This window comes from Anomaloglossus baeobatrachus, chromosome 11 (assembly GCF_048569485.1).
Source record: "Anomaloglossus baeobatrachus isolate aAnoBae1 chromosome 11, aAnoBae1.hap1, whole genome shotgun sequence".
Classification (NCBI taxonomy): Eukaryota; Metazoa; Chordata; class Amphibia; order Anura; family Aromobatidae; genus Anomaloglossus; species Anomaloglossus baeobatrachus.
Genome location: NC_134363.1, coordinates 47564326 through 47577876, shown reverse-complemented (window position 1 = coordinate 47577876; position 13551 = coordinate 47564326). Strand labels below are relative to the sequence as shown.

Genomic DNA, 13551 nt, shown 5'->3' with positions numbered 1-13551 from the left:
CCATTATTCTGTATGGAGGACTATGTGGGGCCCATTATTCTGTATGGAGGACTATGTGGGGCCCATTATTCTGTATGGAGGGCTATGTGGGGCACATTATTCTGTATGGAGGGCTATGTGGGGCCCATTATTCTGTATGGAGGGCTATGTGGGGCCCATTATTCTGTATGGAGGGCTATGTGGGGCCCATTATTCTGTATGGAGGGCTATGTGGGGCCCATTATTCTGTATGGAGGACTATGTGGGGCCCATTATTCTGTATGGAGGACTATGTGGGGTCCATTATTCTGTATGGAAGGCTATGTGGGGCTCATTATTCTGTATGGAGGGCTATGTGGGGCCCATTATTCTGTATGGAGGACTATGTGGGGCTCATTATTCTGTATGGAGGACTATGTGGGGCACATTATTCTGTATGGAGGGCTATGTGGGGCCCATTATTCTGTATGGAGGGCTATGTGGGGCACATTATTCTGTATGGAGGACTATGTAGGGTCCATTATTCTGTATGGAGGGCTATGTGGGGCCCATTATTCTGTATGGAGGGCTATGTGGGGCCCATTATTCTGTATGGAGGGCTATGTGGGGCCCATTATTCTGTATGGAGGACTATGTGGGGCACATTATTCTGTATGGAGGGCTATGTAGGGCCCATTATTCTGTATGGAGAGCTATGTGGGCCCATTATTCTGTATGGAGGGCTATGTGGGGCCCATTATTCTGTATGGAGGGCTATGTGGGGCCCATTATTCTGTATGGAGGACTATGTGGAGCCCATTATTCTGTATGGCGGACTATGTGGGGCACATTATTCTGTATGGAGGGCTATGTAGGGCCCATTATTCTGTATGGAGAGCTATGTGGGCCCATTATTCTGTATGGAGGGCTATGTGGGCCCATTATTCTGTATGGAGGACTAGGTGGGGCACATTATTCTGTATGGAGGGCTATGTGGGGCCCATTATTCTGTATAGAGGACTATGTGGGGCCCATTATTCTGTATGGAGGGCTATGTGGGACCCATTATTCTGTATGGAGGGCTATGTGGGGCACATTATTCTGTATGGAGGGCTATGTGGGGCACATTATTCTGTATGGAGGACTATGTGGGCCCATTATTCTGTATGGAGGACTATGTGGGGCCCATTATTCTGTATGGAGGACTATGTGGGGCACATTATTCTGTATGGAGGGCTATGTGGGGCACATTATTCTGTATGGAGGGCTATGTGGGGCCCATTATTCTGTATAGAGGACTATGTGGGGCCCATTATTCTGTATGGAGGGCTATGTGGGGCCCATTATTCTGTATGGAGGGCTATGTGGGGCACATTATTCTGTATGGAGGGCTATGTGGGGCCCATTATTCTGTATGGAGGACTATGTGGGGCCCATTATTCTGTATGGAGGACTATGTGGGGCCCATTATTCTGTATGGAAGGCTATGTGGAGCACATTATTCTGTATGGAGGGCTATGTGAGGCCCATTATTCTGTATGGAGGGCTATGTGGGCCCATTATTCTGTATGGAGGGCTATGTGGGGCACATTATTCTGTATGGAGGGCTATGTGGGGCACATTATTCTGTATGGAGGGCTATGTGGGGCCCATTATTCTGTATAGAGGACTATGTGGGGCCCATTATTCTGTATGGAGGGCTATGTGGGGCCCATTATTCTGTATAGAGGACTATGTGGGGCACATTATTCTGTATGGAGGGCTATGTGGGCCCATTATTCTGTATGGAGGACTATGTGGGGCCCATTATTCTGTATGGAAGGCTATGTGGAGCACATTATTCTGTATGGAGGGCTATGTGAGGCCCATTATTCTGTATGGAGGGCTATGTGGGCCCATTATTCTGTATGGAGGGCTATGTGGGGCACATTATTCTGTATGGAGGGCTATGTGGGGCACATTATTCTGTATGGAGGGCTATGTGGGGCCCATTATTCTGTATAGAGGACTATGTGGGGCCCATTATTCTGTATGGAGGGCTATGTGGGGCCCATTATTCTGTATGGAGGGCTATGTGGGGCCCATTATTCTGTATAGAGGACTATGTGGGGCCCATTATTCTGTATGGAGAGCTATGTGGGGCCCATTATTCTGTATGGAGGGCTATGTGGGGCCCATTATTCTGTATGGAGGGCTATGTGGGGCACATTATTCTGTATGGAGGGCTATGTGGGGCCCATTATTCTGTATAGAGGACTATGTGGGGCCCATTATTCTGTATGGAGAGCTATGTGGGGCCCATTATTCTGTATGGAGGGCTATGTGGGGCACATTATTCTGTATGGAGGGCTATGTGGGGCCCATTATTCTGTATGGAGGACTATGTGGGGCCCATTATTCTGTATGGAGGACTATGTGGGGCCCAATATTCTGTATGGAAGGCTATGTAGGGCACATTATTCTGTATGGAGGGCTATGTGAGGCCCATTATTCTGTATGGAGGGCTATGTGGGGCTCATTATTCTGTATGGAGGACTATGTAGGGTCCATTATTCTGTATGGAGGACTATGTGGGGCCCATTATTCTGTATGGAGAGCTATGTGGGCCCATTATTCTGTATGGAGGACTATGTGGGGCCCATTATTCTGTATGGAGGACTATGTGGGGCCCATTATTCTGTATGGAGGACTATGTGGGGCCATTATTCTGTATGGAGGGCTATGTGGGCCCATTATTCTGTATGGAGGACTATGTGGGGCCCATTATTCTGTATGGAGGACTGTGTGGGGCCCATTATTCTGTATGGAGAGCTATGTGGGGCCCATTATTCTGTATGGAGGGCTATGTGGGGCACATTATTCTGTATGGAGGGCTATGTGGGCCCATTATTCTGTATGGAGGACTGTGTGGGGCCCATTATTCTGTATGGAGGGCTATGTGGGCCCATTATTCTGTATGGAGGACTATGTGGGGCCCATTATTCTGTATGGAGGACTATGTGGGGCCCATTATTCTGTATGGAGGACTATGTGGGGCACATTATTCTGTATGGAGGACTATGTGGGGCACATTATTCTGTATGGAGGGCTATGTGGGGCACATTATTCTGTATGGAGGGCTATGTGGGGCACATTATTCTGTATGGAGGACTATGTGGGGCACATTATTCTGTATGGAGGGCTATGTGGGCCCATTATTCTGTATGGAGGGCTATGTGGGGTCCATTATTCTGTATGGAGGACTATGTGGGGCACATTATTCTGTATGGAGGACTATGTGGGGCACATTATTCTGTATGGAGGACTATGTGGGGCACATTATTCTGTATGGAGGGCTATGTAGGGCACATTATTCTGTATGAAGGGCTATGTGGGGCCCATTATTCTGTATGGAGGGCTATGTGGGGCTCATTATTCTGTATGGAGGACTATGTGGGGCCCATTATTCTGTATGGAGGACTATGTGGGGCCCATTATTCTGTATGGAGAGCTATGTGGGGCCCATTATTCTGTATGGAGGGCTATGTGGAGCCCATTATTCTGTATGGAGGGCTATGTGGGGCCCATTATTCTGTATGGAGGACTATGTGGGGCCCATTATTCTGTATGAAGGGCTATGTGGGGCCCATTATTCTGTATGGAGGGCTATGTGGGGCCCATTATTCTGTATGGAGGGCTATGTGGGGTCCATTATTCTGTATGGAGGACTATGTGGGGCCCATTATTCTGTATGGAGGGCTATGTGGGGCCCATTATTCTGTATGGAGGGCTATGTGGGGTCCATTATTCTGTATGGAGGACTATGTGGGGCACATTATTCTGTATGGAGGGCTATGTGGGGCCCATTATTCTGTATGGAGGGCTATGTGGGGCACATTATTCTGTATGGAGGACTATGTGGGGCACATTATTCTGTATGGAGGACTATGTGGGTCCATTATTCTGTATGGAGGACTATGTGGGGCACATTATTCTGTATGGAGGACTATGTGGAGCCCATTATTCTGTATGGAGGGCTATGTGGGGCACATTATTCTGTATGGAGGGCTATGTGGGGCACATTATTCTGTATGGAGGGCTATGTGGGGCCCATTATTCTGTATGGAGGGCTATGTGGGGCCCATTATTCTGTATGGAGAGCTATGTGGGCCCATTATTCTGTATGGAGGGCTATGTGGGGCCCATTATTCTGTATGGAGGGCTATGTGGGGCTATTATTCTGTATGGAGGGCTATGTGGGGCTATTATTCTGTATGGAGGGCTATGTGGGGCCCATTATTCTGTATGGAGGGCTATGTGGGGCCCATTATTCTGTATGGAGGACTATGTGGGGCCCATTATTCTGTATGGAAGGCTATGTGGGTTCCATTATTCTGTATGGTGGGCTATGTAGGGCACATTATTCTGTATGGAGGGCTATGTGGGGTCCATTATTCTGTATGGAGGGCTATGTGGGGCCCATTATTCTGTATGGAGAGCTATGTGGGCCCATTATTCTGTATGGAGGGCTATGTGGGGCCCATTATTCTGTATGGAGGGCTATGTGGGGCTATTATTCTGTATGGAGGGCTATGTGGGGCTATTATTCTGTATGGAGGGCTATGTGGGGCCCATTATTCTGTATGGAGGGCTATGTGGGGCCCATCATTCTGTATGGAGAGCTATGTGGGCCCATTATTCTGTATGGAGGGCTATGTGGGGCCCATTATTCTGTATGGAGTGCTATGTTGGGCTATTATTCTGTATGGAGGGCTATGTGGGGCTATTATTCTGTATGGAGGGCTATGTGGGGCCCATTATTCTGTATGGAGGGCTATGTGGGGCCCATTATTCTGTATGGAGGACTATGTGGGGCCCATTATTCTGTATGGAGGGCTATGTGGGTTCCATTATTCTGTATGGTGGGCTATGTAGGGCCCATTATTCTGTATGGTGGGCTATGTAGGGCACATTATTCTGTATGGAGGGCTATGTGGGGCCCATTATTCTGTATGGTGGGCTATGTAGGGCACATTATTCTGTATGGAGGGCTATGTGGGTTCCATTATTCTGTATGGTGGGCTATGTTGGGCCCATTATTCTGTATGGAGGGCTATGTGGGGCACATTATTCTGTATGGAGGGCTATGTGGGGCATATATGTAGCTCCTGGAGACATCTGAGGGAGAGTACAGAAGACTGCGGCTGTAATAGGGTAGTCACACATCATGGGCTGCATTTGTGCAGGAGGAAACAGGAATTTCCTGCAACACGCGCACACTGTCTTCCTTCAAACACAATATTCATAAATAAACTTGAAAGTAAAAGATGTGTGTATATCCGTATCCGTATCTGTGCTCTTCATGTCTGGGCTGGCCTGGGCTGTGTTTACTATGGGAGGGCAGAGCTGGGTATGAGGAGGGGCTTCCTGGCCCTGCAGCCTCTATATAAAGGGGGGGAGGGGGAGTTTGGCATTTTTCATTCATCTGCCTGCATTGTACAGGAAATCATGGAGTCCCAGATCAGGCACAACTTCCACCAGGACTGTGAGGCCGGGCTGAACCGCACTGTCAACCTGAAGTATCACAGCGCCTACGTCTACCTGTCTATGGTGAGCCCACGTTGTGTGTATAAAGGCCATGTGCACTCACTGTCTGTCACTGTGTTCTCTTTTGTCCTCTATCCTCTTCTATGTCTGGTATAAGTTCCCATATATCTCACGGTTCTCCAGTATCCTCCGCTGCACGCATCCTCCGCTGCACGCATCCTCCGCTGCACGCATCCTCCGCTGCACGCATCCTCCGCTGCACGCATCCTCCGCTGCACGTATCCTCCGCTGCACGCATCCTCCACTGCAGAGAGTTATAGAAGCTTATATTGGGAACCATAATGTGTCTTCCAATTCCATGAAGACCCCAGGATTATGCAGCCCTTGGGTAACTGTCCTAGAAAGCCCCTCTTCACTTTCAATCCTCCTTCCAATGTGCAAAGTGTTTGTGGTTTTTGTTTTTTAACTATTGTGTCAGTATGATCTTCTACTCTATTATTTGAGGAACTGGCTTTTTTTTTTTTTTTTTCTCTTTTTTTATTGTATCTCATTCAGTGCATGGGATAATTATAGTATTTGCAGGTAAATTCCACTTTTTATTAATATAAATGCAGTCTACATTAGATATGCTTATATAATCCCCATCCTACTCTGATGTAGTTTACTGATAGTGTCCCTGTCGTCCCCCCCCCCCCCCAATTCGGACACTTGATGTCCATGGTAGAGTTTCAGACCCCCCCCCCCCCCCCCCAAAACCCCAGCATGGAAAAGAAACTGTGCTAAGCGTGGAACCACTGGACTGCCCGACCACTGACCGGCAGCGCTGAGGCACGGGTTGGGGGGGGGGGGCTGGCCGTCCACTGAGCGGCGGCGCTGAGGCACTGGGGGGGGGACTGGCCGTCCACTGAGCGGCGGCGCTGAGGCACGGGTGGGGGGGGGCTGTCCGTCCACTGAGAGCATGGTCACCTTAACTGCCATATTTCACACCAGTAATCAAACACCCATTGACTACTATGGTGCACATCTAAATACAACTGTCCTCCTTTGTCCTATAGGCCTCCTATTTTGACCGCGATGACGTAGCACTTGCCAATTTTTCCAAGTTTTTCCATGAGCGTTCGGAGGAGGAGAAGGAACACGCAGAAAAGCTCATCAAGTATCAGAACCAGAGAGGAGGACGAGTCTTTCTCCAGAGCATTGAGGTGAGATGTCTGCCCCATACACTTTTATATAGTGGTCTGACATGCAACCTTTGCAGAAATTTGTGCGCCGCGCCCTGCCTTGTGCCATTAAAAGGTGTGTGTGTGTGTGTGTGTGTGTGTGTGTGTGTGTGTGTAGAATTGTGACTTGGACCCATACCCTTCTTGAAAGGGACCTTTTACAAAAATCCAGCACCGAATCCAGGAATTATATTAAAAAATAATAATGTTTATTGAAGCATATTAAAAAGTCCAATTAGGGTCCAGAGCAAGGAAACGGAGAGGACGCGTTTCGAACTGTGTAGTTCTTAGTCTGTCTCCGAGACAGACTAAGAACTACACAGTTCGAAACGCGTCCTCTCCGTTTCCTTGCTCTGGACCCTAATTGGACTTTTTAATATGCTTCAATAAACATTATTATTTTTTAATATAATTCCTGGATTCGGTGCTGGATTTTTGTAAAAGGTTCCGAACAAGATTGCCAGCTGGTTTATCCTTGCACGTGTCTGGGAAGCATTGGTCTCCTTCATACTACAGGTGAGCGGATACATACACTTTCTCTGGACCTTCTTGAAAGGGAGTCCTATAGCGTCGGTGTCCATCTGCAATGGGAGGTATCCTCTAAAAGCTGAGCCATGTTTTCTCCATTGATGTGTTATCTAGTAAACCATGCCCTGTTTCTGCATTATCTCTGCTTGACAGTAGTAACTGTTTCGGCATGGATATGTAGATTTAATGTATACGGCTTACTTATTTGACGTTGAAGGTGTTCGGTCTCGTAATTCTATGGCTGCAGTATCTGAATTCTCCCCAAGTTGTATTAAGAATGGAACCGTAATGGGTACCAGTTATGTGCCATGTGGGACCAGTGAGAGTCTTGTGTCCCCGCCATAGCTAGTCTTTGTTCACATGGGAGAAAACCTGATCTTTGAAACTAAACAGTCTAGGCAAGGTTGCCTCGTCTAGGCAAGGTTGCCTCGTCTAGGCAAGGTTGCCTCGTCTAGGCAAGGTTGCCTCGTCTAGGCAAGGTTGCCTCGTCTAGGCAAGGTTGCCTCGTCTAGGCAAGGTTGCCTCGTCTAGGCAAGGTTGCCTCGTCTAGGCAAGGTTGCCTCGTCTAGGCAAGGTTGCCTCGTCTAGGCAAGGTTGCCTCGTCTAGGCAAGGTTGCCTCGTCTAGGCAAGGTTGCCTCGTCTAGGCAAGGTTGCCTCGTCTAGGCAAGGTTGCCTCGTCTAGGCAAGGTTGCCTCGTCTAGGCAAGGTTGCCTCGTCTAGGCAAGGTTGCCTCGTCTAGGCAAGGTTGCCTCGTCTAGGCAAGGTTGCCTCGTCTAGGCAAGGTTTGTACTTGAGCTACACCACTGCCTGTTAGCTTCCTAGTCCATTGTGCCCCCTCCAAATATTACCACTCCTCTTCTACCCCTACCCAAAGAAGCCTGTGGCATGTGCACAGCCCCAGATCTTCAAAATTGGCTTTGCCAAAAATGTTCTGCTCCTCAAAGAACCACAACATTCAGGTACTTTCTAAATCATTAACTGGCTGTACATGATATTGTTGGCTATTTCTGGTGATTACTGATGACTTCTCTTCTATTAGAAACCAGAGAAGGATGACTGGACGAATGGCTTAGAAGCTCTACAGACCGCTCTGAAGCTGGAGAAGACGGTGAACCAGGCGCTGCTGGATCTACACCGTGTAGCCGGAGATAAAACCGACCCTCATGTAAGAATCTCACTAAAGCCCGCACTCAACACATGGATGTTATAGTCTTACCCTGAAAGGGAACTGGTCCTGATGGAAATGGGATCTGATGTGAAGGCAGGAGGTGCGGACTTTTTGTAGGAAATGTTTTAGTAGAACTTTTTGTAGCAGGAGTCCCAGTGGACGGTCCTACTGATATTGTATGACTATTGTATGCAGAGATGGCTGTCAATCACTGGTAGGACCGCCCCCTGGACTAAGACTACAAGAAAGAACCCTATAATACCTGGCAGGTATATTGTTGTGATGGATGAGGATACAGGAGAGAGGAGCTCAGTCTACAGGGGATGGGTGAGGGTGGAGATGGTTGTGTGATGCTATAGTGGACTGAGGGCTGTATCCGACACATGCAGAAATCTGCTGATATCATACAGTTCTACTTCATTAGGTCTTGTTTAAAAAGACCCTTGGGGTATGTTCACATGTTGCGTTGTTTTGTGTTTATTTTTCCTGCCGCAAAGTCTGCTCTCCTGGCCTTACAAAAAATGCTTATAAAGGGCGTCTTTTTTTTTTTTTTTCTTGCTGTGGGGGGCCGTCTTTTATTTGGCTGTGGGGGGCCTGTCTTTTATTTGGCTGTGGGGGGCCTGTCTTTTATTTGGCTGTGGGAGGCCTGTCTTTTATTTGGCTGTGGGAGGCCTGTCTTTTATTTGGCTGTGGGGGGCCTGTCTTTTATTTGGCTGTGGGGGGCCTGTCTTTTATTTGGCTGTGGGAGGCCTGTCTTTTATTTGGCTGTGGGGGGGCCGTCTTTTATTTGGCTGTGGGGGGCCTGTCTTTTATTTGGCTGTGGGGGGCCTGTCTTTTATTTGGCTGTGGGAGGCCTGTCTTTTATTTGGCTGTGGGGGGCCTGTCTTTTATTTGGCTGTGGGGGGCCTGTCTTTTATTTGGCTGTGGGGGGCCTGTCTTTTATTTGGCTGTGGGGGGCCTGTCTTTTATTTGGCTGTGGGGGGCCTGTCTTTTATTTGGCTGTGGGGGGCCTGTCTTTTATTTGGCTGTGGGGGGCCTGTCTTTTATTTGGCTGTGGGGGGCCTGTCTTTTATTTGGCTGTGGGGGGCCTGTCTTTTATTTGGCTGTGGGGGGGCCTGTCTTTTATTTGGCTGTGGGGGGGCCTGTCTTTTATTTGGCTGTGGGGGGCCTGTCTTTTTTTATTTGGCTGTGGGGGGGGCTGTCTTTTTTATTTGGCTGTGGGGGGGGGCCTGTCTTTTTTTATTTGGCTGTGGGGGGGCCTGTCTTTTATTTGGCTGTGGGGGGCCTGTCTTTTATTTGGCTGTGGGGGGGCCTGTCTTTGGCTGTGGGGGGCCTGTCTTTTATTTGGCTGTGGGGGGCCTGTCTTTTTTTATTTGGCTGTGGGGGGGGCTGTCTTTTTTATTTGGCTGTGGGGGGGGGCCTGTCTTTTTTTATTTGGCTGTGGGGGGGCCTGTCTTTGGCTGTGGGGGGGGGCCTGTCTTTTTTTATTTGGCTGTGGGGGGGCCTGTCTTTGGCTGTGGGGGGCCTGTCTTTTTTCTTTGGCTGTGGGGGGGCCTGTCTTTTATTTGGCTGTGGGGGGCCTGTCTTTTTTCTTTGGCTGTGGGGGGGCCTGTCTTTTTTTTATTTGGCTGTGGGGGGCCTGTCTTTTTTTTATTTGGCTGTGGGGGGGCCTGTCTTTTTTTATTTGGCTGTGGGGGGGCCTGTCTTTTTTTTATTTGGCTGTGGGGGGGCCTGTCTTTTTTCTTTGGCTGTGGGGGGGCCTGTCTTTTTTTTATTTGGCTGTGGGGGGCCTGTCTTTTTTTTATTTGGCTGTGGGGGGGCCTGTCTTTTTTCTTTGGCTGTGGGGGGGCCTGTCTTTTTTTTATTTGGCTGTGGGGGCCTGTCTTTTTTTTATTTGGCTGTGGGGGGGCCTGTCTTTTTTTATTTGGCTGTGGGGGGGCCTGTCTTTTTTTATTTGGCTGTGGGGGGGCCTGTCTTTTTTTTATTTGGCTGTGGGGGGGCCTGTCTTTTTTCTTTGGCTGTGGGGGGGCCTGTCTTTTTTTTATTTGGCTGTGGGGGGCCTGTCTTTTTTTTTATTTGGCTGTGGGGGGGCCTGTCTTTTTTTTTTTTTTTTTTCTGGCTGGGCGGGGGGGAGGGCTGTTTTTCACCACTCGTTGCTTTCAAGTCTCGTAGCTTTTGCAGATACTGTAAAAAGCAGCTTTTAACTTGCATGAAACTCATGAGAACCATTAAAAAAAAAAAAAGCAAGGTGTGAACATAGCCTTAGGCATCAGGTGTAATGTAGCATCAGAAATTGCCGTATGCGATGCGACATGAAGGTTACTTGATTCTTGTGCACAATGTATTTTTGATGATTTTTTGTTATTTTTATGATGGAGGGAGGATGAAGCCTCTTGAACTTACCTTGTACCTGGTAATCCAGTTGCTATGAAAAAAAAAACCTTCCTTTAAGCCGTTTCTCTGACTCCATGACGACAATGTCTATTCCTGTAGGAAAAGTTGTAGACTATGGGGAAAAGTATTCACGTCTTGTGAATGGAAACTGCAAGGAACCCTGCGTTCTTGGAGGCATTTCCAGCTGAGACATGTACGGCATTTCCTCAGGAGATTACCCACAGATGTCGCACTTTGAGAACCTGCATAGAGTTGAGCAAAACAGATTTGCGCTGCCTCCATCCAGCTGCCACCATCCAGCTGCCAGACTGGTCTTCTATACTTGTCATCTAGAGCTTCTCTGGTGACTACTAGATCCTGCAATGCCTTGATTTAAAGGGATTGTCCACTACTTTTTTTTACATTGACCCATTCCTCAGATTAGTGTGGACCCTACTAAAAACGAGCAAGAAAAGGCGCAATAGGGTCTTACTCGATTTACTGGGTGAAAATCATAAAGAAGTGGTGCACTCACCTGATTGGGTTGTGCCAGGAACAACTCCTTCAATGGCATAAGTGAGTGCCTAAGCGGTCCAGCAGCAGCCCTGTTGCACAAGTAGATCATCAAAGGGAACTGGAGGAAAAACAGGTTTTTCGCTGCGCTTGCAGACCACGAACATCAGTATCAAACAATTCTTTTATTTCATTCCTACACGTTTCGGAGACCCCAACTGTCTCCTTCTTCAGGGAAAGGAACTCCCTGAAGGAGACAGTTGGGGTCTCCGAAACGCGTAGGAATGAAATAAAAGAATTTTGTTTGATACTGATGTTCATGGTCTTCAACCTGTTTTTCCTCCAGTTCCCTTTGATGATCCATTAGTGTGGACCCGGCCCCCATAAAGATCAGTTATCAAGTGTATAATGGCCAAACCAAGCGCAGGATTTGCCACCCAAAGTGAGCTTTTCATGGAGTACCCTTTTAATGTTTAACACTTTTCCTCCTCTTCTACAGATGACTGACTTCTTGGAATCTCCATTCTTGTCTGAGAGCACAGAGACCATAAAGAAGCTCGGGGACCATATAACCAGCCTGAAGAAGCTGTGGAGCCACCACCCCGGCATGGCGGAGTACCTGTTCAACAAGCACTCGCTCAGCTAAATCCCCCATAGGGATAACCTACCTCGCATTGCTCCAGAATGTTTATTTGTAGGCCATAAAATAGACATTAATTTTATTAGAAGAGAAAAACCCTTTTCCGTCTCTACCAGCATCGTATTATTAATAAAATATTTGATACTAAACCAGTTTTGGCCATTTTTTTGGGGAGCCTCCTCCCGTCTGAGACTCTCATTCCTGAGGCCTCATTGTCTATTGGCGTCTCTCGACAGCTCCGGTGTTTCCAGAGATCACAACAAGGGATGAGCAGACCTGTGGAAGTTCAGGTTTGGCCAGACTTTAGTTAAAAGGTCAATTTGGGACCTGGACTTGACCTCAGACTCTGACCCCCACCTTTCGTCCATATGGTGTCAATGGGAACCTGAACTTCTGTGCTATAAAATGGGTGTAGTAAGGGCTAGGGGCATCAATATGAGGGCAGTTGCCCTGCAAATATGTGGAAATGGCTGGTTATCAAAAATAAAGCTGACCCCACTGCGTCGCCTTGTGTGTCGCCTTGTGTGTCGCCTTGTGTGTCGCCTTGTGTGTCGCCTTGTGTGTCGCCTTGTGTGTCGCCTTGTGTATCGCCTTGTGCTTTTTCTTAGGCCTTGTGCTCACAGTGCGGTTTTGGTGCAGTTTGTTGCCTAATTCTGCATTTCTCTTATATCTGCAAAGTCATTGAGAATTCTGAAGTGCTATGCGCATTTTTTTTATTTACACTTTTTTTTTTTTTCTCCCTGCGCAGAGAGGCAATATGTCAAGTGTGTGTGTGTGTGTGTGTGTGTGTGTGTGTGTGTGTGTGGTTTTTTGTTTGCATTTTTTCTTTTCCCTTCTCTCCTCCCTGCATTTTGTAGCTCTTCTAGTCATTGATTTCACACTAAAAAATGCATGGCACATGGAAAATGCATAAATAAATTATATATGCATTTTCCATGTGCCATGCATTTTTTTTTTTTTTTTTTTTTTTTTTAGTGTGAAATCAATGGCTAGAAGAGCTACAAAATGCAGGGAGGAGAGGAAAAAAACAAACAGACACTTGACTCGTGCGTCTGTGTGCAGAGAGGAAAAAAAAGGGGGAATATATATATATATATATATATATATATATATTATTTTTTTTTTTTTTTTTTTTCCTTTTGGGTGTGGCTTTTCTGCTAGAAGGTGCAGATTTTGGTGCCAAAAATTTCTGCGCCAAAAATTCAGCATGGACACACAGGCTTAAGGCCACGTCTCACTTGGCGACATCGCTGCTGTGTCACGATTTTTGTGACGCAACAGCAATCTCGCTAGCTATCCTGTTATGTGTGACATCCAGCAACGACCTGGCCCTTGCTGTGAGGTCGCCGGTCGTTGCTGAATGTCCTGGACCATTTTCTTCAAAGGCGATGTCCTGCTGGGCAGGACGCATCACTATGTTTGACACTGTGTGACAGGGTCCCAATGACAGCAGAGATCGTTATACAGGTCGCTACTGCGACCTATATCGTTGGTAAGTTCTGACTGTGTGACATCTCACCTGCGACTTACCAGCGATCCTTACCAGGTCGCGTTGTTTTCGGGATCGCTGGTAAGTCGCTAAATGTGACGGGGGCTTTAGACTCCAAGCCCCAGGCACCTAGTG

The 13551-nt window shown here is 47.6% G+C and overlaps 1 protein-coding gene across 1 annotated transcript; it reads left to right on the top strand.

The window, feature by feature from the left end:
• The first annotated feature begins 5404 nt into the window (after positions 1-5404).
• LOC142257231 (ferritin, lower subunit) lies at positions 5405-12355 on the top strand. Its single transcript, XM_075329384.1, has 4 exons — positions 5405-5547; positions 6540-6686; positions 8273-8398; positions 11787-12355. The coding sequence occupies exons 1-4, from the start codon at positions 5446-5448 to the stop codon at positions 11931-11933; spliced, it is 522 nt and encodes a 173-aa protein (XP_075185499.1). The 5' UTR covers positions 5405-5445; the 3' UTR covers positions 11934-12355.
• Positions 12356-13551: the final 1196 nt, after the last annotated feature.